Below are 21,993 nucleotides of genomic sequence, written 5' to 3'. Positions count from 1 at the left end.
TATATGGTGGATGTTAGCACGTGGCTTAATGACCTTGCAAGCCAATTTGGGTCCATTGCAGAAAGGCGGGGGAGAAATATCAGAAATAAATAAATAAATAAATAAATGTCTCAATTGTATGTATGGTTGGAATGACCTTCTGTCGGGAGGGCTTGAATGGACTCTTCCTTTGTGGCAGATGGGGCTGGACTGGATGACCTTCAAAGACCCCTTTCAAATCTAGGACTCTCTCTATCTCCCAATCGCATTTATGACTGGATGGCCATCTGTCGGGAGGGCTTGGATGGTGTCTTCCTCTATGGCAGAAGGGGGTTCAACTAGATGGCCTTTGGGCACCCCTTCTAACTCTAGGATTCTATGGAAGCCTTTAAACCAGGCACGGGCCAACTTGGGCCCTCCAGGTGTTTTGGACTCCAACTCCCACAATTCCAGACAGCCTACCCCATGATGCGCTTTATGTCCTGGTGCCGTTTGCGGGATGATGGACCATGGGTGATGGGATATGTAGTACTTTCAATCACTACGATTCCCACAGGCCACTGCGATGCCCACCAGTGACGGAACTGGACCAAACTTGACACACAGGTGCAATGTCACACAATTTATGTCCTGGTGTTGTTTGCAGAAGAATGCACCAAGGATGATGGGATTTCCAGTACTTCCATCCAATTCACCTCCCACAGACCACTGTGATCCCCATGAATGATGAAACTGTACCAAACTTGACATATAGGTGCAATGTGGCCCACTTTACGTCCTCCTATCATTTGAGGGAACAACAGACCATGGATGATGGGATTGACAGTATCTTCACTCACTTCCCCAGACCACTGCGACCCCCACCAATGTCTGATCAAGACCAAACTTGACACATCGAGTCCCCATGACCTGCTTTACATCCCAGAGCTGTTTGGAGGGGGATCGACATTGGACTTGCATATGGGAGTTGTAGTTCACCCATACCAACTAAAGCCAACTGACACTGGATCGAGACTAAACTTGGAACAAAGGCAAACAATTCCGTTCTCAAATAACCCGGGCACAGCCGGGCCCCCAAGCTAGTCTATAATAAAAGTGAAATCGGAGTATGTATCAGCGTTTTGATTGGCCTGGCGGAATATGTGCTCGCGTTTTGATTGGCCTGGCGGAATATTGGTCAGCTTTCTGATTGGCCGACCGGAATATGGGCCAGCTCTGATTGGCCACCACTTTCACAGGCCACTGGGATCGCTGAGGGAAAAACTACTACCAACTGGCTTCGTTTGGCCTACTTATCTCCTCAGAACGATGCTAGCTTTGGGAGAGTTAACAGCATTTGGCCTACACTTTGGTAATAAAAAACACCACTGGGACCACCAGGAAGGCCGGACCTGGACCAAACTTGACACACATGACCCCTACGATCCATGAACCCACTGACAACAGATGGCTCCCTTTGGCCCCTCTGCTGACATGTTTAAGGCCTTCCAGGCTTGCCCCATGCCGCTAGGCCCAAAAGGGGACACCATCTAGCCTCAGCTTTCAACTTCTTTGTAAGGCCCTACTTTCTTCAAAAGACAGCAGAGAATATTGTTATTATCTTTTTCATGATATGCTTATGAACACTTCTAGCCCCCAAAGCCCCAATCCAAGCCGCCTTTGATCATTTTGCTAACATGTTTCAGGCCTTGCAGCCTGGCTCCATTGTGCTAGGCCGCAAAAGAGGCGGCCATTTTCCCTGTTCCAAACAGAGCAGCTTTTGCCTGTGTCTTTTGGATACAGCACTCTCCTTCAACAAGGTCAGGAGGCAGTACGTAAATAGGTTGATCTTGGGCTGATGGAAGTAGCACCACATCAAGTAGGAAATAAGGGACCACTTATAAAGTGGGGAGGCAAATTTAACTAATTTATGACGTTGGAATGAGGAAGTGCCGTCACAGTGGATGATGAAGCAGCTGTTCCCCTCAGGAGAAGGTTAAATTGTCTCTGCGTCTGTCTCTGTCTCGGTTCTGTGTGTATATGGGCATTGAATGTTTGCTCTATATGTATATAATGTGATTTGTTTATATATATATAAATGGTTCTGTTTATATGGTTATGCATTTTCTAATAGCTTTATTCTTAAATCCAAAATCCAACAATGCCTATTTCTAAAATATATCCTTACCAAATGAACCCAGGCAACATCAGGCACTTATGCAACATTATTTATTTATTTATTTATTTACAGTATTTATATTCCGCCCTTCTCACCCCGAAGGGGACTCAGGGCGGATCACATTATATACATATACACATAGAACCGAGAGATCATCCACTGTGATGGCACTTCCTCATTCCAACATCATAAATGAGTTAAATTTGCCTCCTCATTTTATAACTGGTACCTTATTTCCTACTTGATAGATGCAACTATCTTTCGGGTTGCTAGGTCCTTTGGCTCTGGGAGTTGTAGTTCACCCTTATATAGACAGCACTGAACCCAGCCAACTTCGGATCTGGACCAAACTTGGCACACTGCCTCATCATGTCCAACTGAGCATACAGGCAGGGTTTCGGGGTGATTCTCCTTTGGCTCTGGGAGTTGTAGTTCACCCTTATATAGTTAGCACTGAACCCAGCCGACTTCGGATCTGGACCAAACTTGGCACACTGCCTCATCATGTCCAACTGAGCATACAGGCAGGGTTTCGGGGTGATTCTCCTTTGGCTCTGGGAGTTGTAGTTCACCCTTATATAGTTAGCACTGAACCCAGCCGACTTCGGATCTGGACCAAACTTGGCACATTGCCTCATCATGTCCAACTGAGCATACAGGCAGGGTTTCGGGGTGATTCTCCTTTGGCTCTGGTAGTTGTAGTTCACCCTTATACAGACAGCACTGAACCCAGCTGATGACGGATCTGGACCAAACTTAAGTGATATTTCCTCACATCCCCAAACAACTCAATGCCGTCTACTAATAACCCGGGCACCGCTGGGACCCCAAGCTAGTATAAAATAAAAAGAAAAAAGGAAAAAAGAAAGAAAGAAAAAGAGGACATAAAATTGACTTCCATTTTTTGCACAGTATTCTGCATAAAAGAAATTATACATTCTTTTTCTAAACCAACTCTATCTAGTGTCCTTGAGGCATAAGTTCCTATGAATAATTTGGGCCACATAGTTGTGCCTCTGTTTGTAGTCTATCTGTGCGATTTTCTTACAGCAGCTGAGGATATGATCAATGGTTTCGTCGGTTTCCTTGCACAGTCTGCATTTTTGGTCATCAGCTGATTTTTCGATCTTGGCCTTAATTGCATTTGTTCTGATGGCTTGCTCCTGGGCTGCAAGGATCAGGACTTCTGTCTCCTTCTTCAGGGTCCCATTCGTGAGCCATAGCCAGGTCTTCTCCTTATCAGCTTTTCCTTCAATTTTGTCAAGGAACTTTCCATGCAATGTTTTGTTGTGCCAGCTGTCAGCTCTAGTTTGTAGTACGGTTTTCTTGAACTGATTTTTTGTCTGCTGTGCTTTGAGGAGTTTCTGATTTTTGAACTTCAATCAAAGCAGGTTCTTCACTTTGCTTTACATATTCTGCCAGGGCATGTTCTTCTTCTTTGACTGCTTGTTTTACTTGTAAGAGTCCTCTGCCACCTGATCTTCTAGGCAGATATAGCCGGTCAATATCACTACTAGGGTGCAGTGAATGATAAATGGTCATGAGTTTTCTTGTTTTCTGTCCAAATTGTCCAGTTCTGCCTGTGTCCAGTTAATGATGCCAGCAGTATATCTTATGACAGGTATGGCCCAGGTGTTTATGGCCTTGATGGTGTTGCCTCCATTGAGCTTGCTTTTGAGAATTTTTCTGACCCTTTGTGTGTATTCTTTGCTGACCACAGTTTTCACATGTTCATGCTTGATGTTGTCCAGCTGTAATAAGCCCAGATATTTATAGGCCTCTGTCTGGTGACACTTTATTGTTTGGCCATTAGGCATATTTATGCCCTCACTTTCAATGATTTTTCCCTTCTTCAATGCCACTGTCGAACATTTGTCCAAACCAAACTCCATGCTGATATCAGTGCTAAAAATTTGGACAGTGTTAGTCAGAGACTGGATTTCAGTTTCTGTTTTCCCATACAGCTTCAGGTCATCCATGTACATCAGATGTGAAATTTTGTGAGATTTCTTAGATGTTTGATAGTCGAGATTTGTTTTTTGTAAGATTGTTGACAGAGGGATCATGGCAATAATGAAAAGCAGAGCGGACAATGAGTCTCCCTGGAAAATTCCTCTTCTGATGTTGACAAGTCCATAGCTTTCATTTCCAACAAACAATTATTTATTATTATTATTCTTATTCTTATTATTATTATTATTATTATTATTATTATTATTATTATTATTTACTTGCTTGCTTACTAGAAGTATCAGTCAGTCCTCCTCTTTGCAGATTCAGCCACTTATTGGAACTCTTCCTGGTTGCTGCTATGGAGGGACAAATCTCTCCCCTCTCCTGATTATGGCTTTCCGATGTGAGCAGAATTCTGGGAAATTACGAATATCACTTTGGAAGTACAGATTTAACAAATTTTAATATCTATAAAACGTCTGAAATTTTTGCACAAGCCTAGCAATTTCTTCTTCCGGATCTTTGAATGTTTTGGATGGAGTTCATCTAACTCTGGAAACTTGGATTCATTTATAGTAGCTAAGTATTGCTATTGATATAACCAAAAAAAGTCATTTCTCTTGTTTTATTAACCACTCTAGCAAGCCAGATATCATTCTCCACTTCAGTTTTTATGACTTTCTCCCTACACATTCTATTTAGTTGTTTGATTTTTTTCTTTAAACATTGTTATTTTTAATATCCAGCCAATTAATTAAAAGGTTAATTTCTCTTCTACATCTGGAAATGTAGGTGCACTGTGAAGCCACAGCCTTTTCTGTTATTTTGTTATGCCAGTAAGTATGATTCCTGACATTAAAATCAATGTCTTTTTGCATGAGATTTCTCAGACTTTAAAAGTATTCCACAATATTTTGATGAACAAAATAAAGAAAACTAACAAATTTCAAGATTTAATGTCACTAAACCTTTCACCCATTTACTAATTACCTCACCATCCAATTAAATTTGGGTCTTGCATGATTTGATCTTTAAAAAGCACTTACATACTCTCTTACTAATTCTTAAAGTTGAAAAGGGATGGAAACTCACCAAGGTAATGCTGTTACTGCAGAACTGAAGATCCATGTAATTATAATCGGTAAAGTTATAATATTAAATAAAAGTAATAAAAGAATGTGTAGTAGGTGACTTTGTTATTTCTACAAACTTGCTTTTGGTGGTACAAGCATAATGGCATCTTGTGCCCCTTCTTCATTCCATTCATGATCAACCATTTCGTTTCTGTCATTGCAGCCCAGGTTGCCAGGTTTTCAAGAACTTTGGGGTGCTTTCAAATTTTCCTCTTGATCCAAGTAGAAATCCAGTGGCCAGAACTCGCCTTGGTGGTGGTTGTCACTGCAAAAGCTTCTCCTCTCACTGAGTTTCATGGAGGAGTGGCAGCCATTGCTATTGCCCAGAAATCCAAAAAACTGCAAAGCTTTCTGAGGAGAAAAAAACCCCCCTCCATCTACCTTTTTCTTGCCATGTATATGGAAAAGGTTCCACACTATATCTCTATATAAATATTATGGTAAAGGGTTTGACATCATGGCAATAACTTTTGCCAGTTTTAATGTGCTCTTCAAATTTTACCTGTCAAGAAAAGAAACTCTATTACTAATTTTTCCTCATCAATGCTTTTGATCAGCTTGACCTTTGTCTGATGTTCCTTTGCCATATGTGCCTTGGCTTCAATTGTGAAGATATTTCACACACACTTGTCCATAGGCTGCCAGTAATTGGGGGTGGGATCATTGTTCAAATACCTTGCTCCATCTCCTTTCTTAATTTGTTTGGCTGTTTAATACTCTCTTGAAGTTTGGTCTTTTAGTACATGCTCTTGAAAGGAATTACTTTTTGCTATGATTTCTACAGTATAATGCCAAACATGGTATTTAAATTTCAGTTCTTTCCTGGCATGTACTTATAGACATTGAGACATATATAGGGAGAGAGGGAGAGCAGGAGTGCTGGAGGAAGGAGAGAGAGAGAGAGAGAGAGAGAGAGAGAGAGAACATAGAGAGATAAGACTTCTTCACACGGCTGTTGCACCATGATAGGGAAGACACATGGGGCAGCTTATCACATGTTGGGGACAGGACAGGGTGCGTTGGCACCCTTTACCTCCCCCCCATCAACACACATTGCCCTGCTGCTGTTTCTGCCATCACAAAGGGAGAAAAGTGCTAACCACACTTTCCCCCTGCCCCATAGTGGAGGGGGAAATGCCTTTCAGCATTTCCCTTCCACTTTGGAAGGAATGTGGGCAGGGTCTGCTGTGTATGATGGTGCATGGCAGGTCCCATCCAAGCCATGCATAAAAGCAGCAGAATGGGGCAAATTGCCCCATGTGAAGAGGTCCCTAGATGGAACTCTGAAATGGAAAGTTTTACAGGATGAATACTTTGACATTATGGACAAGACTAAACAGAAATAGAACACCAGTTTACACTATGAAAGTGTGTAATTACAGAGCAGCAATACGCAAATTTGCTAACTTTTGAACATTTGGCATTTGAAAACAAAAGAAGCAAAGAAGCTTGAGTGATTTGTTGAAAACAAAACGGTTAAGAGGCATTGTCATAATGAAGATAAACAACATTCTTAGCTGGAACTAAATGAAGCAATTCTAGAAGAAAGCATGAAAATATTAGTATCACTATATCAGGCTCTTGACAAATAACACTGTTGAGCTAACTACATGTGAAGTCAATAAACCTGCGTGTTATAGCACAAGTCATTGCCAAATACACATTTAAAGCAAAGGCATTGTAGGTAGGAAAGAAGTGACAAGCTTTGATTAAAATCTGCTTCCAATAGGTAGATTTAATTCTGGATTAGGAATTTACTCCAAAATGAAGTATATCTTATTTTTATTTTATTGTAGGGCAAGATCATTCAGTCCATAAGAAAATCACATTGCAATAATTTCATTGAAAGAACAACTTTATTGGTCACAGCTATAAAAGGTGTTGACCCAAACACGTGGATCCTGGATCCAGGCACCAACCAATCTGACCGTTGATCAATGGGATCAATCTTCTCGTTCATCACTTGAACCCATGGGATAATGAGGAAAGAGACCATGTGGACATCTATAGGATGTCTTCCCTTACCATCTCTGTCCCTAATGCCAGGACAGACCAGCCTCCCCCATACACCTGAGTCCCCACTTTAATGTATCACAGTCTGATCTGTGAAACATGTAATCTTCATTCAGATTGCCCCCCCCCCAGCCAATGAAATCAAACAGCATGGGTGTTGCATTCCTAGGCTGCGTAGACACCTCAAAACCACACTGGAGCCCTAGAATATAAGCAAACGAGCTGTTTATTGAAGGTTATAATTAAGCACAAGCAAAGAAAGTTCAGAGTCAATAAAATGGGTTTAAATCCACAAGAGCAACGTACTTGAAAATCTTAAAGCAAGAGTCTAAGAAAGTCACTCAAAAACCATAGTCCAAACCAGATATCGAACTCAGTCCCACGAAAAGTATCAAGAATAGTCCAAACAAGGTTCAATTCCAAGGCATGAGACAAACTGGAACCACAGGAAAACAAGACTAGATTGCAGGATCACACTCCAAGGTTATAGAAATCCAAATAGCAAGGTTACTGGAACAATCAACTGGATTCAAAGGCAACACAAGGCTGGGACTTGAAGCAAAATCCACGGCTGCAAGAATATACAGGAATACTGAGCAAAGATCTTTCTCTCTTGAATTGCAATGTTGCCACCTCTGCTATGGCAGAGAAGAACCAGGCATTTAAGGAAAATCCAAGTTCTTTCTTCCATGAGAAAATCTTTCTCTCATGAGAAAACTATTCATTAGGGCACTTCAAAAGCATTCGTTTACCTCTCCACAAACATTCTCGTTCCCTCCTTTGATGAGTTATCACACCCCTCCTGTCAAACTCATTATCCTCCTCTAAACTAGAATGCCCATCTGACACCTGGAGATCTGGCTTTGACTGCTGAGAGGAATGCAGTTCACAATGCCTGCTTGCAACCATTAGGTCTCTGGTCCTAGAATCCACTGGGACAAACTCTGGCTGCACGTCAGGCCCAAACTCTGGCTGCATGTCAGGCCCAAACTCTGGCTGCATGTCAGACCCAAACCCAGAGTCCTCTAGCAAAGCAGGTGCAGGGACAAGTACTGGCTGAATGGGCCCAATCCCAGGCTCAGGTTGAGCTACAACACTGGCTTAATCCTATTGGCTGATACTTCTTGTCCCTCTCTGATCCAGTAACAGTGCATAGCCAGCCGAGAGGTCATGTGGTGGCCTGCTCCACCCATCCTGCCATGATCAGCCATGTGGTCCAATGGGCTGGAAAGAGTCTGTACTTTTTTAAAAAGTGTTTTAAGTTATACATGTATAACTTTTCTCCTTTGTCCTTGGCCAGCTTCAGTTGCTGCAAACTGATTTCAAAATGCAGAAGCAGTTTGCACCCAATTTACTTAACTGGGGCTTAAGCTAAGGACTGCTAGAGACACAGCCCTGTTTTATGGACTCAACGACATAGAATGAATGGACATACAACAGGGCATCCCCAAGATGATAGCTTGATCTTTTGGAATGGATGGATCTCCTATCTAGAAAATGTTGTAATCCCAATCCTGGCCAGTCTTAGCAGTTTGTGCTGATTTTACTGTTTATCACATGGCAATTTCCACCCATTTTTGTTTCAATAGTAGGGACAAAACAGTATGGCAGTGAAGGTAACCATAGTCATGCAAAATAGTAGGGACAAAGCAGTATGGCAGTGAAGGTAACCATGATCATTATATACTAGATGAGTGGTTCCCACTTTCGTCCCCCAGGTGTTTAAGACTTCAGCTCCCACAATTCCTAACAGCTGGTAATCTGGTTGTGATTTTGGGGAGTTGAAGTCCAAAACAACTAAAGAACCAAGAGTTGGGAACCACTGTACTTGATGAAAATTTTGGCCCATTTGCCCAGTATCATTTACTTTGAGGTGCAGAAGCTTTTTGTGGCCTCAGTTTTTTCCAGTTCGCTTGCTTGATATACTTTTAATTGAAGATATAGGGAACTGACATTTTCATTTCTGTCTTATAGCTTACTAGCTCTCTCCAAAGCAAATTTATATCTATGAGAAGGAGAGCTGTTTCTCACAAGGTACAAAGAAACATCTCCTAGTATTTTGATCTTTACTTCCTTCCCTTGTTTTTTTTTAATTTATCTTTTTGCCCTTTTTGTATACACTATATTTCTAAGACACCCCCCCCCCCATCAATTTTTTGATTGAGGTTCAAAAAAGGGATGTGTCTTAGAATTGATGGCACCCTAGAATTGCGGTTCTTTAACAAAGTAAAAGAGAATCAGGAGACATGACTGAGAGAGCAGGAGGGAAGCCAGCTATCCTTGCCATCCCCTGGACAGCCTCCCAAACTTCACACCTGCTCCACCTCCCCATTCTGCATCTTTTACACAGCTGACATGAGTGCGCCTTCTGTCCTCCAGGTTGCTGGTTCTCCTTGCCTTGGTTACTGCCATGCCTCAATGTTGCCAAATGTGCCTTGAAGTGAGAGGAATGGGGGGGGGGGACAGCAGCAGTGGAAACAGTGGTAGCCTCTTTCTTCCTCTCGAGGTGCCCCCTCAAAAGAAATTGGATCTCAAAACTGCATCTTACAAATGATGGAATCTTACAATTTATGAAATACAATATATTATTAGTGAGATATTATATTATTATTCAATTCACTTTCAAAATTCAAAATCACATTGTAGTCTTTCTATTCTGCTTCCACATGAACCTTCACTAAAGTCAAAGCAATCTATATAAAACATCAAATAAATTTAAGAAATAGTATGAAGTTATGTATCAAAGTCATTGCGTTTTCGCCATTGTCATCTTTAACTCAGAAACATTTACAATTTACGAGTAAATAAAATAGCCGAAGGCTAAGAAAAGCTGTGCTTCTTTTTTTGCTAGGTATTGAGCATAGTGAGTTATCTGTCAATAGTGGATTTTATTGTTATTTGTTTGTTTTTGAAAACCAAAACCCATCTCACATTCTGCTGGATAGCTGGATAGCTGATTAGTTAAGAAGCAGGCTGTATTGTATTGACATGTCTGCTGAACCTTTCAAATACTATTTTCTTCAGCATAAATCACATGTTTTAATGAATTCAGTATTTGCGAAAACCAATACAGGTACATGACCAGGGATGTACCATTATTATGGAGCGACAGAGGGAGATCAAAATGGAAAGACGAAAGAATTGATTGAAAGTGTATGTTTCAAGTTCTTTCACAAAAGTATTTTCCAGTTGTTTCCATTGAAAGAGATGTCAGTTTTGTACACTGAGAATGGATTTGAACCATGTTTCCTAGCCATGTCTCAGAATTAGTCTGTGTTGGTACACTCAGTCAACCTGTATAAATATTGAATGAAGACACATGGTCAAATTACAGTCTCATTCCAGAGGAAGGGAAGAAAGGAAACACTGGGTAGAAGGCTGATCAGTAATAGGGTCACAGTAGGGTTCTAGTCCAGTTTTAGGTGTCCACTTATGCAGTTTTTTAAAAGCTAGTAACAAGTATGGCTCTTTATCTAGACTGTAAGAAATAAAACAACAGTCAAGAAACAAGTAAAACTATGAATGTATATGTTACAAATACATTAAAAAGGTTAATTTTCTGTAAATCACATTACATACATAAACCATAAAGTTTTGAAACATTACAGATTCAATACTGTAAAAATCCATTCAGCATGTTATTTACTTGTAAATGATTAATGACCATTGGTATAAACAAAACAACATTAAAACAAAGAGCAGATGTGTTTCAGTACCACTCTCTTTCAGTGGTCCATTCTAAAGTCTTTATATCTAGCTGTCTTCTGATTCTTGCCACCAGTCAAAGCCAAACACATTGGTTAGAATACCTCAAATAATAAGAAATGCATAAGAATAGGAAGCTATGGCTGGTGAAGGCAAGAGATATTTCTGTTTTATCCATTCTTATCATAAAGTTAGAAGGAATCATTAAGTCCTGTCCTCAATGTAAGATCTCCACAAAAAGCAGAAATCAACTAAAACATTCAATAGTTCTATGAGTTGGGTCCTATATTTCAATTTTTCTCTTGTATCTAGTTCGATTCTAAGATATCTCCTTTATCAAAGAAGATTTTCTGTGATTCCTCATTATTGCACACTTAGTATTTATTTATCCTCCAAGTCAACAAATTATCATGTTTTTGTGTCTCTCATTAGATGACACAGAATCCTCCACATTCTTCTTCATGCTGTCAAGACAACTTAACTTCGATTAAGACATGACCCAAAATGTATGGTTCAAAGAAACCTTCTCCAGCCAAGGTTACTCTCCAAATGCATCAGTCTGAAGTTTCATGGCTGCGATGAGGGGAGGTATGGGTTGTCCAAAAAATCTAGAGGGGAATAGGCTTTCTCTTCTATGGGACACTTGTCTTAAAATTGTAATTTATAAAATAATATAAGGTAATATGAGAACGGATAAAATAGTGGTAGATTTGAGATTTTTTAAAAGTTCTTGTATCAATTCTTGACTGGAATTGTGGTGATTACAGCCACTGCAGTACCTGCAGTCATCTCAGCTGATGATATTTTTTTCACTATTTATATAATAATAATAATAATAATAATAATAATAATAATAATAATAATAATAATAATAATAATGTTGTCCAGCTGTAATATGCCCAGATATTTATAGGCCTCTGGCTGGTGACACTTTATTGTTTGGCCATTAGGCATATTTATGCCCTCACTTTCAATGATTTTTCCCTTCTTCAATGCCACTGTCGAACATTTGTCCAAACCAAACTCCATGTTGATATCAGTGCTAAAAATTCGGACAGTGTTGGTCAGAGACTGAATTTCAGTTTCTGTTTTGCCATATAGCTTCAGGTCATCCATGCAAGCTCAATGGAGGCAACACCATCAAGGCCATAAACACCTGGGCCATACCTGTCATAAGATATACTGCTGGCATCATAAACTGGACACAGATGGAACTGGACAATTTGGACAGAAAAACAAGAAAACTCATGACCATCCATCATTCCCTGCACCCCCGCAGCGATGTTGACCGGCTCTATCTGCCTAGAAGATCAGGGGGCAGAGGACTCTTACAAGTCAAACAAGCAGTCAAAGAAGAAGAACATGCCCTGGTAGAATATGTAAAGCAAAGTGAAGAACCTGCTTTGATTGAAGTCAAAAATCAGAAACTCCTCAAAGCACAGCAGACAAAAAACCAGTACAAGAAAACCACACTACAAACTAGAGCTGACAACTGGCACAACAAAACATTGCATGGAAAGTTCCTTGACAAAATTGAAGGAAAAGCTGATAAGGAGAAGACCTGGCTCTGGCTCACAAATGGGACCCTGAAGAAGGAGACAGAAGGCCTGATCCTTGCAGCCCAGGAGCAAGCCATCAGGACAAATGCAATTAAGGCCAAGATCGAAAAATCAGCTGATGACCCAAAATGCAGACTGTGCAAGGAAACCGATGAAACCATTGATCATATCCTCAGCTGCTGTAAGAAAATTGCACAGACAGACTACAAACAGAGGCACAACTATGTGGCCCAAATGATTCATTGGAACTTATGCCTCAAGTACCACCTGCCAGCAGCAAAGAACTGGTGGGATCACAAACCTGCAAAAGTATTGGAAAATGAGCAAGCAAAGATACTGTGGGACTTCCGAATCCAGACTGACAAAGTTCTGGAGCACAACACACCAGACATCACAGTTGTGGAAAAGAAAAAGGTTTGGATCATTGATGTTGCCATCCCAGGTGACAGTCGCATTGACGAAAAACAACAGGAAAAACTCAGCCGCTATCAGGACCTCAAGATTGAACTGCAAAGACTCTGGCAGAAACCAGTGCAGGTGGTCCCGGTGGTGATGGGCACACTGGGTGCCGTGCCGAAAGATCTCAGCCGGCATTTGGAAACAATAGGCATTGACAAAATTACGATCTGCCAACTGCAAAAAGCCACCCTGCTGGGATCTGCACGCATCATCCGAAAATACATCACACAGTCCTAGACACTTGGGAAGTGTTCGACTTGTGATTTTGTGAAACAAAACCCAGCATATCTATCTTGTTTGCTGTGTCATACAACGTCGTTGTGTCAATAATAATAATAATAATAGGTTTATTTATATCCCGCCTCCATCTCCCCCGAAGGGGACTCGGGGCGGCTTACAGCAAAATCAAAATACAAGCAATGATAAAATATAAAACATCAAAGGACAAAAACAATTAATTATTTAATTAATATCCTACCTTTTTTCTCAATCAAGGGCCCAAAGTAGCTTACAGATTAAGTTAAAAACCAAATACAGCTAAGGTCCCATCCACACTCCATTTAATGCAGTTTCAAATCAGTTTTGAAGAAAGTGGTTTTTGCTACACATATTATTATATAGGAAATCTTGGAATGATGGTGATTACACACACCACAGAGTACTTGACACAATTATGAGTTTTCGTTTACACACTTTTGTGAGAGATTGTTATCCTGCCCCTGCCATTTGAAGCTCGTAAAGAATACACTTTTTCCCAGAATTAATTTTTTTTTGTTTCTAAGGCTCCATCTACTACACTGACCATTTACTACAGTTTGAAGCTAGTGTTCATTTAATATAGGTTCAGCTGAGGTCAGGTGTCAACCCTTGACAACTTCTTCAATCTTCACTTGGTCAAAACAATCAACATCTGGGTTGTTCCCCAGCTGGCCATTTATAAGGCACTCCCACACAAGTCCCAGGACTCTATACTTCAAATCAAAACTTCAGATAAGCCTTGAGGATAGACTTTCCGTATCCCGACCTCCACTCCCACAGGGTCTCAGGACCTAAAGAGGCTATCCCCAGAAATTCACCTCTATTACACAGATGTTATATATTCTCCCTCATCCACTATCTGGCATGGACAAGGGGCAATCATTTGCTGAGTCAGTTTCCACCACCAGGCCATAACAAGGTTCTCACTATCTGTAGGAAGTTCCCCAGGAAAAAAGTTACATTGTTCTGACAAATGAATGCCATCAGTCCTATGCAATTCAGGCTATTAGAAAACTATGGTGGGTTGTGGGGGAATGTGGCCCAACCACTTTGTTCAGAGCATTCCAGACTTCCTTATTGACCTTTCTATGGGCAAGGGTAAGGCATTGAGTACCACCTCCTTTCTTTTTGTTTATATATTGTTCCTTTTTCTTACTGTATTTTATTGGATTGGAGATTATCTAATTAAAAAAGAAGAACTCTAAGAATATTCTACTGACACAGATGCCATGGCAGCAACAGTTCTGGTTCTTCTCCCTCTCTAGTGGGTTTCCAAATCCAGCTCTAGGTGGTGGATCTCAAGCCACTCCTTAGATTACAGCTGGGCTTTGTGTCACTTCCTATTCCTTTTATCTACACTTTTGGTTCAAGCATTCCTATTTCCACAGAAAGCTTTTTGAAAAAAATGGGGAAGCAGAACCATTTCTAATTTAGAGGGGAAAATGTCATCAATTATTTAGTGTGCTAAATATTCAGAAGCATGAATTTTCTTAACAAAACTACTTCTTTCCCTGCAAATTAACACCAGCTCTCTAATATTGCTGGGCTTGTTCATGTTCATAGCTGTCCAAGGATCATTTTGTTTTGTGTAGGAGGAAGAATTGTTGAAGATCCACAGTGTGTTTGCAAACACACAGATGTTGCTAAAGTGTTAAAAAGAAGTGCTGAAGTCTTCTGTAGGTGATAATGATGTGTCAGTAGAAATATAAGGAGTGATATCTTTGCTCTATTTAAGTAAACAGCAAGACAACACCAGATATTACAGAGATCAAACTTCCACTGTAATTTTATTTTATCGAAACGCATCTCAAACAAACTGTGAATATCCCTCCCCATTGACATCAGAATAGCCCCCTCCATCCTGTCTTTTGGAAAAACTTAAGACATAGTTTAGGAGCCCAAGCATTTGAGTAATAATTATAGCTGTGCAATAATTGAGAACTTTTTAAAGTGTTGACTAATGGACTGATTCTGGACTACGATTTTGAACTTGCATGATTTTAATTGGTGTTTTAATAATTTATGTTTTAATGTTTGATTTTAATTTTAATTTTTGGAATTGTTATGTCGGGCATCAAATTGCTGCCGGTTATGAGGCCATCCTGAGTTCCCTTCGGGATGAGAAGGGTGGAATATAAGTATGGGAAATAAATAAATAATAAAATAAATATTGTGACCTAATATTGAGAACAAGTCCTGGTTTGCAATTCTCTTTGGGCCCAATGTGATATCAATCATTGTTTGATGAACCTGTAGGATCAAAGAATTATAGAGTCAGAAGGGATCACAAGAACCATCAACCCAGTCCTCCGCCATGCAAGAACACACCTTCTCTCCGGATATTGTCATTGCAATTTGATGAGAGAAGCAGCACTTTGAGTTCCTTCAATCCAGTGACCTACAAATTGGTTTAAAAAACTGTGAATCAGAAAATAAATTCATCCTTGGGTGTTTTAGCATAAGACAACACTGGATGCCATAGCTGTCCAATGCTGCTGAAGGAATGATAAATCTTGGTGGTTAGATTCCTTTTAGCCTCTAATGGAATGAGTTATGGAAAATTAAGTAGGCAGTCGTCTAAGTGCTTGAGCAATTTTCTCCTTGCAGACAAACACAACAATCATTCTTCCATCAGGCAAATTTAGTTCTCTGAAAACCACAAGAAGCAAAGGTCTGGATATGTAAACGAAATGACTGAAAGAGAGAGCAGTAATTAGAAATGTTTTTTAAAGAGTACTGTGACTGCTACCCTACCTCTCTAATGTTATTTTAAAAGAGTACAGGCTCCTTTTATGCAAAACTGTAATACATACTGGAGCTCCATTCCCCTGTCCTCCCAACTCACTGTAGGGAGTAATAGAGTCTGAAAGTCTAGTGACCTTTCCAGGAAAGCTCATCTAATTAAAGAAGGCAAACTGTACCAGCCTGAAAACTTAAGTCGTTGTGGGGGGTTAGAGGATTGCCTGGTTTCTAAAAAGAATTCTGCCTTGGGAGGAGAAAAGAGAGCCTCCTTTGCTAGAAATAAATAATATTAAAGCAATTATGTCTACATAATAATATAGAATTAGTTGTGCTGAAAGTATGGCTAAAATAACGTTTTTTGATTATAGAGAAGTGTACGACAGACGCCAGGGGACACCTGCTGCCAGCTAGACATTGTTTTATGTTGGTTTTCATTTTAGTATTTGAGGCTGAAAGGTTTTTTCTGCTTCTTTGTTTGCAGACCCTAATTTCTGGTTTGATTTAGAGATGTTGTTCCACTCAGAATTAATAAATGAGACAAGTACTTCTGAAATCTGAAATGCTTTGGATCATGCTGAATCATGCATTAAATCAACTGGCAGAGTCTCTACCCTATGCATTGTCTCAAGGGGAAACCTCTAGACCCAAATTTGGGTGACTTAGGAGTTAGTTATTAATGGGGTCACCTTAAGCAGTGGTCTAACTTAATGGCAGCTAACAAAAAAAATCCTAGTACCCCAGACTAAGAGATTTTTCACACTTCACAATGATAGGAGTATTATTCCACTTTACACAGTTCTATGCTATGGAATATTGGGATTTGCACTTTGCCATTGTTGTATCTCTTCAAGACATTTATTTATTTATTTATTTATTTATTTATTTATTTATTTATTTGTTTATTTATTTATTTCTATCCTGCCTTTCTCCTCATAGGAACTGAAAGCAGTTAAAAATATCATAACACAAACCAATAAAATTTTTGACTTATGGAAACTTCAAGGCAAACCTGTCATAGAATTTTCTTGGCAAGGTTTGTTCAGTTGTGGTTTGCCTTTGCCTCCTCTGAGGTTGAAAGTGTGTCGTCCCAAATTTCAGCATTTGCTGTCAGTGTGCCAGTTCTGAATGGTTCCAATCCAGGCACACAGAGTTGAGACCCCTCACTAAAGTGGATTTAAAGTGGATCCAAACTCTACTTTGATGAGGTTCTATGTGGTGTGGAAAAGGGAAGCTGTCAGCATGACTCAATTGAAGGTGTTTTTTCTGCTTCTGAAGCTGAGAAGGGTAACTAGAGGTTATTCCTGAACCTCAGCCTTTTTGGTTCTGGAGGGGTGCACAGCTTCAGACAATGAATGTGACTTCCTCATAGTTCAGCAGGGATCTGAACCCTGATTTCCCAGTGTTCTGGTCCAACACTCAAGCTGCTATACCAAGCTGCTTCCCATTTGCAGTTCAGAAGCACTGGCTGCTCACCAAATCACAAATCCCAGGATTCCATAGGATGGAACCATGGCAGTTTCGGTGCTGTAACTGTACAATATGAAAGGGACCTAGGATTTGACCTATTCCAAATGGGATGGTAGCACTGGTCTGTGTAAAGACCAGAATCATCTGTGAATTAGAACTGACCCAGCTATTCACACCAAAGTTCAGGTAAACTCCAGAGAATTCACCGACTTCTGCTAACATGGAGTAAAATTAGTGATAGAAGTCATTAGATATGATATGCACACCCAAGTGTGACACCTGGCCCAATTTGGGATTTATGGCTCATGTGTAGGAGTCCTAGAACGTTTTAAAAGCAGTTAGGAAAGCAGAAAAGTGGGAGATTAATTGTGGGTATCCCAACTGAAATAGGACAGTTCCCTATTTACCCCTTCAGTCATGGTTTCAAAAGTTAACCACCTGGAGCAAACTAAGTAACCAATGTACCTGAACTTGGATGTGTTGTCCAATTATGGTCCTGTTATAGAAACTAGGATGTGCAAATCTACAAGCAGGGTTCTGAAACTGCAGAGATTTTATTTGTTTGTAAAGAGAAACAAAAATAAATGGATGAAACAGGCATGTGGACATCTCTGAAGGTTTCTGAGGGCACAGTACATTGACTCATGGAAAGTGATGTGCCCATCTCACTAATTTTCTCTTGTGCTCTTGTTGTAGGGCAGCCCTCTATACTTCCAGTCTGCTCGAAATGTTACAGTGAACATTCTCAATGAGGAGAGTAAAGTTCTTACACGGCTGGTAACAGGTAAGGGGAAGGAAATGCTGGAGGAAGGGATAAAGAAGAGAAAAGAGGCACTTTGATGGGGCATTGTGTAATCATTAGCCCACGGGATAATCATTACTAACTGACCTGGTATAATCCAAGCCATGACCCAGTTGGCACTTGCCGGAATCACAGTTAAGAATGTTAGATATGAAAGGAATCTCTCTCTCTCTCTCTCTCTCTCTCTCTCTCTCTCTCTCTCTCTTTTTTTTTTTTTGTAATTTGAAAGCAAATCCCAAGGCAAAAGGTCACTTGTACAAGCAGAAGTTCAGGAAGAAAACTACCAATCTGATGTTTCATTTGTAACAAGCCCAAGAACATCCCTGGACAATTTAAACATGCCCAAGACAACCAGCGCAGTGCTGATTAATATTCACAGCTTTTGTCTTTTTAAGATTTGGGGGGGGGGGGGGGGGTTGTAAAAAAAAAATTACCTTGTGCCAATAAATAGAACTTATATTTACTAAATGGTGCACTTTATGTTTGACAGACCAAGTGGATGCTTTGGGAAATTCTCAGCAGACTTGTTGCCTTTGAGCATCTTTCTGCTTTTTGTAGTAAGTGACCTGACATAAAGGAGGGCAGGCAGGCAGACAAGGGGGAGTAGGGCAGTGTCTGTGCAGAAGCACCAGCAATCCATAAACATGCCGCTCTGTGTGGAATTAGATTGCCTACCTTGTGTATGTAACACCCGTCCTCCAGGCAGCAGGCTAAATAATTAAATAAACCATTTCAGTCAGCAATTATTTTAGCAGCATGTGTGAAAGTGGCCTGGAGGAAAGGAAATAAATCCACCCATCTGCATTCAGTCCCATATATATTCAAAATAAGCTTGTTTGTTGGTGAATCATTTGCCATTGGCAAGCAGAAAACACTGAAAAGTAGGATTCAGAAGCAGTGCCAGCTATACAATTCCAAAGGGAGTGTGGTGCATGTGTGTGTAAGAATCATGCAGGTGCTTAGGCAGGGAAATGCTACACTAAGAAGATGTCAGATATTCAGGTTACTCAGTTATCCTGATTTAGGGATAATTGCTGTGGCATGTTTATTTAGAATAGATAAACCACATCTAGCAGACATTTTAATTGCATAGAGTTCTTCAAGAGGGCTCATTATGAAAGCAGCTGCCTCAACTGTATAGGGTACTTTGATTATTCTAAATGCAAATATTTTAATAAATATTTTAGCTACTTTTACAGGAGTTATGTAATCGCATATAACCGTGCTTTCACTTTCATCATATCAGACATTCTCTTTATGGTGTGTTGTAGGAGGCAGCAGTGAAATGATGACTGTGTTTATTCTATTTCAGTTGAAAACCAAATCTGAGGATTGCATATGCGAGCCTAGTGGACTGTGAGGAAGTAGAGATGAAAGGAAATTAATCAGTGCTTTAATAATATAAAATTACTCATTGTTTAGTGGTGCAAAATGCTTTGGTTGTTTTCAACCATTTAGTTAGCTAATTTGTAGAATGTAGGTTGAAGCAAAACACATTTGAGTTTTTTAAAAATAGAAATGTTAGTTTCTCATAGCATCTCTTTATATATGCCTGCACAGGTCAATTATTGTTTAAGTAAAACTTAGGCCCAAAATCAATACTGTGAGCTTTATGTGTGATTTTATTGCAACTTTTCATCATTTTAGTATCTCATTTGACTTGACTGTTGTCAGCTCATATTTCTGTTTAAGGAAAAACATTGCCTGGAATCCTATTGGTTAGTCTGATTAGAGTGAGCCCATTCATTCTGTTGTTACATGTTGAGTCAGCACAGAAGTAAATCCAATTGTTTCAGTGGTTCTAATCTAGTCAAGGCTGACAATAAGATTTGGGCCAATTTTGCTGGAGGTTATAGAATTTTCCTGAAATTATACTGATCCGAATTAACTGAAACCTTGGCATCTGTCATAAATAAACCTTGGCAGTAATGACATATACAGAATTTGTCTGTGAATTGCTTAACTGTTTTCCCTCTCTAGTCTTTGACATTAATTGTGAGAGCTGTACACTCAAATTGTGTTCTTCAGCTGTGTGCAAATAAGAGTACATTCTTTCTCTTATTGTAAATAATTGCAATAATTAATCTCTCTGGGATGTGTTAAAGTGGATGCTGGCAAAAGTATGTCTTCTGCCAAGCAGTGGAATAGGTTACTATTTGTATTGCTGAACTATACTTTTTTACAATACTGTTGTAATGTAGGTTGTTAACATATTGTAACCATATACCTATGGAAAGCTCACAAGTAAAATGTGAGTGCAGATGCTGCCTCCTACTTATATATCTCAACAACTGGTATTCAGAAGCAGGGATCTTCAGCTTAAACATCCTTGAGAGTTTGCCATTCAGTCTCTGTACTAAACCTCCAAAAAGTTATCATTATACATGGAAGTACAAATAATATTTAGAATAAGAAAACTATAGGTTTAATTTAGCTTTATTAGACATTTGCAAAATATACTGAAAGTTGAAGAAGAAAGGTGTTGTAGTTCAGAAGTAGTTTTTTTCTATACAGTTTTTGATGAAAGGTGTTGTAGTTCAGAAGTAGTTTTGCTATACAGTTTTTGATTAAAGTATCTTCGGGCCTCAGTCAGAATACTTTGGGAATATTTCAAGATGAGGATATCCAAGATAAGAGAGTATCTTGAGCACATAAAAAAGGATGTGAAGTCTTAAAATCAGAACTTAATATTTCAGACTATAAGTTCTTATTAGATCCGCCAGAGAAGACTGGCTACACAAATTATGTTGACAGAAGAGGCTGCCTTCTAGGACTGCAACTTCATTTTCTTAGACAATTGGCTACAAATGGGCTGCAGCCCCCAAAAGACTAGTAAGAATGTCTTTGGTAGTAATGTGACAAATGTAATGGCTTCAAACTAAAGCCTTGGCAGTTGAAAGTGATAGCTCAAATATCAGCACAAAGGGAAACATCGGTGAGATTGTTTTTGGTTTTTCTAACCATTGCAGCTATTGTTAAAGAAGACAGCTTGTCAAAGGCTGGATCTACACCACTATGTAATGCATTATATTGGTTTACATTGACTATATAATGCTGTTCCAAACTCCATTATATGGCAGTGTGGATCCAGCCCAGGGGCGGTTCAACCATTAGGCGAAGTATGTGGTTTCTGAAAGCACCATCCTCTAGGGGGCACCTAGGGGGCGCTGTTGAGGCACCTCTGCCCAGGTGTGGCCTTCCTGCCTCCATGGTGGCCGGGCCACCATGGCAGTTATAAGTGGTGCTGAGGTGCCTTCACTTTAAAGCAGAGGTACAGAGTCACTTCCTTCAAGTGCTTCCAAAGCTTCGGTGGTGAACCTGATGTTTTGGACTCCAGTTCCCACCAACCCTGAGCATCAGCCAAAGCAGTGAGGCTGTTGGGAGTTGAAGTCTCCTCCCTGGGGGCATGGCCTGAGGAGGCAGCTGCAGCTTTCTCCCATCGCTGGTGAGGCATGGAGGGCGGCGGCATGGAAAGCAGGGGCCAGGGCAATGGGGGCGCCTATGGAGCGGCAAGGTGGGCAGCCCCTTTGACCTGTGGCTCTTCCTGCAGCAGCCCCAAGTCCTCGCCCGACTCCTCAGCACCGTAAGCCAGGACTCGGGGTGGGCCGGGGGGGGGGGGGTTCGGGAGGGGGTTGATGGAGCTCTCCGAGCACTCCCGGGGAGGCCTGAGATGCAGCCTCCTGATTAGTTGCTTCAGATACCTGGGCTTGAGGGATGGAGTCATTGGCCCGAAGACTTTCTGAAACTCCCAAGATTTATAGCATT

At 40.4% G+C, this 21,993-nt stretch overlaps 1 protein-coding gene across 5 annotated transcripts in view; it reads left to right on the top strand.

Annotated features, from left to right (window-relative positions):
• The window catches only part of sgcd (sarcoglycan delta), a 906,913-nt gene that overhangs the window by 737,040 nt on the left and 147,880 nt on the right, over nucleotides 1–21,993 (top strand). For all 5 annotated transcript variants that reach the window (XM_062973866.1, XM_062973867.1, XM_062973869.1 and 2 more), the window contains one exon: nucleotides 18,123–18,210. In XM_062973866.1, the coding sequence (XP_062829936.1) occupies nucleotides 18,123–18,210 (88 nt within the window). The remainder of the gene's footprint in view (nucleotides 1–18,122; nucleotides 18,211–21,993) is intronic.

This window comes from Anolis carolinensis, chromosome 2 (genome assembly GCF_035594765.1).
Source record: "Anolis carolinensis isolate JA03-04 chromosome 2, rAnoCar3.1.pri, whole genome shotgun sequence".
Lineage (NCBI taxonomy): Eukaryota > Metazoa > Chordata > Lepidosauria > Squamata > Dactyloidae > Anolis > Anolis carolinensis.
The sequence above is the reverse complement of the archived record's forward strand: the minus strand, read 5'-3'. Positions and strand labels throughout refer to the sequence as shown.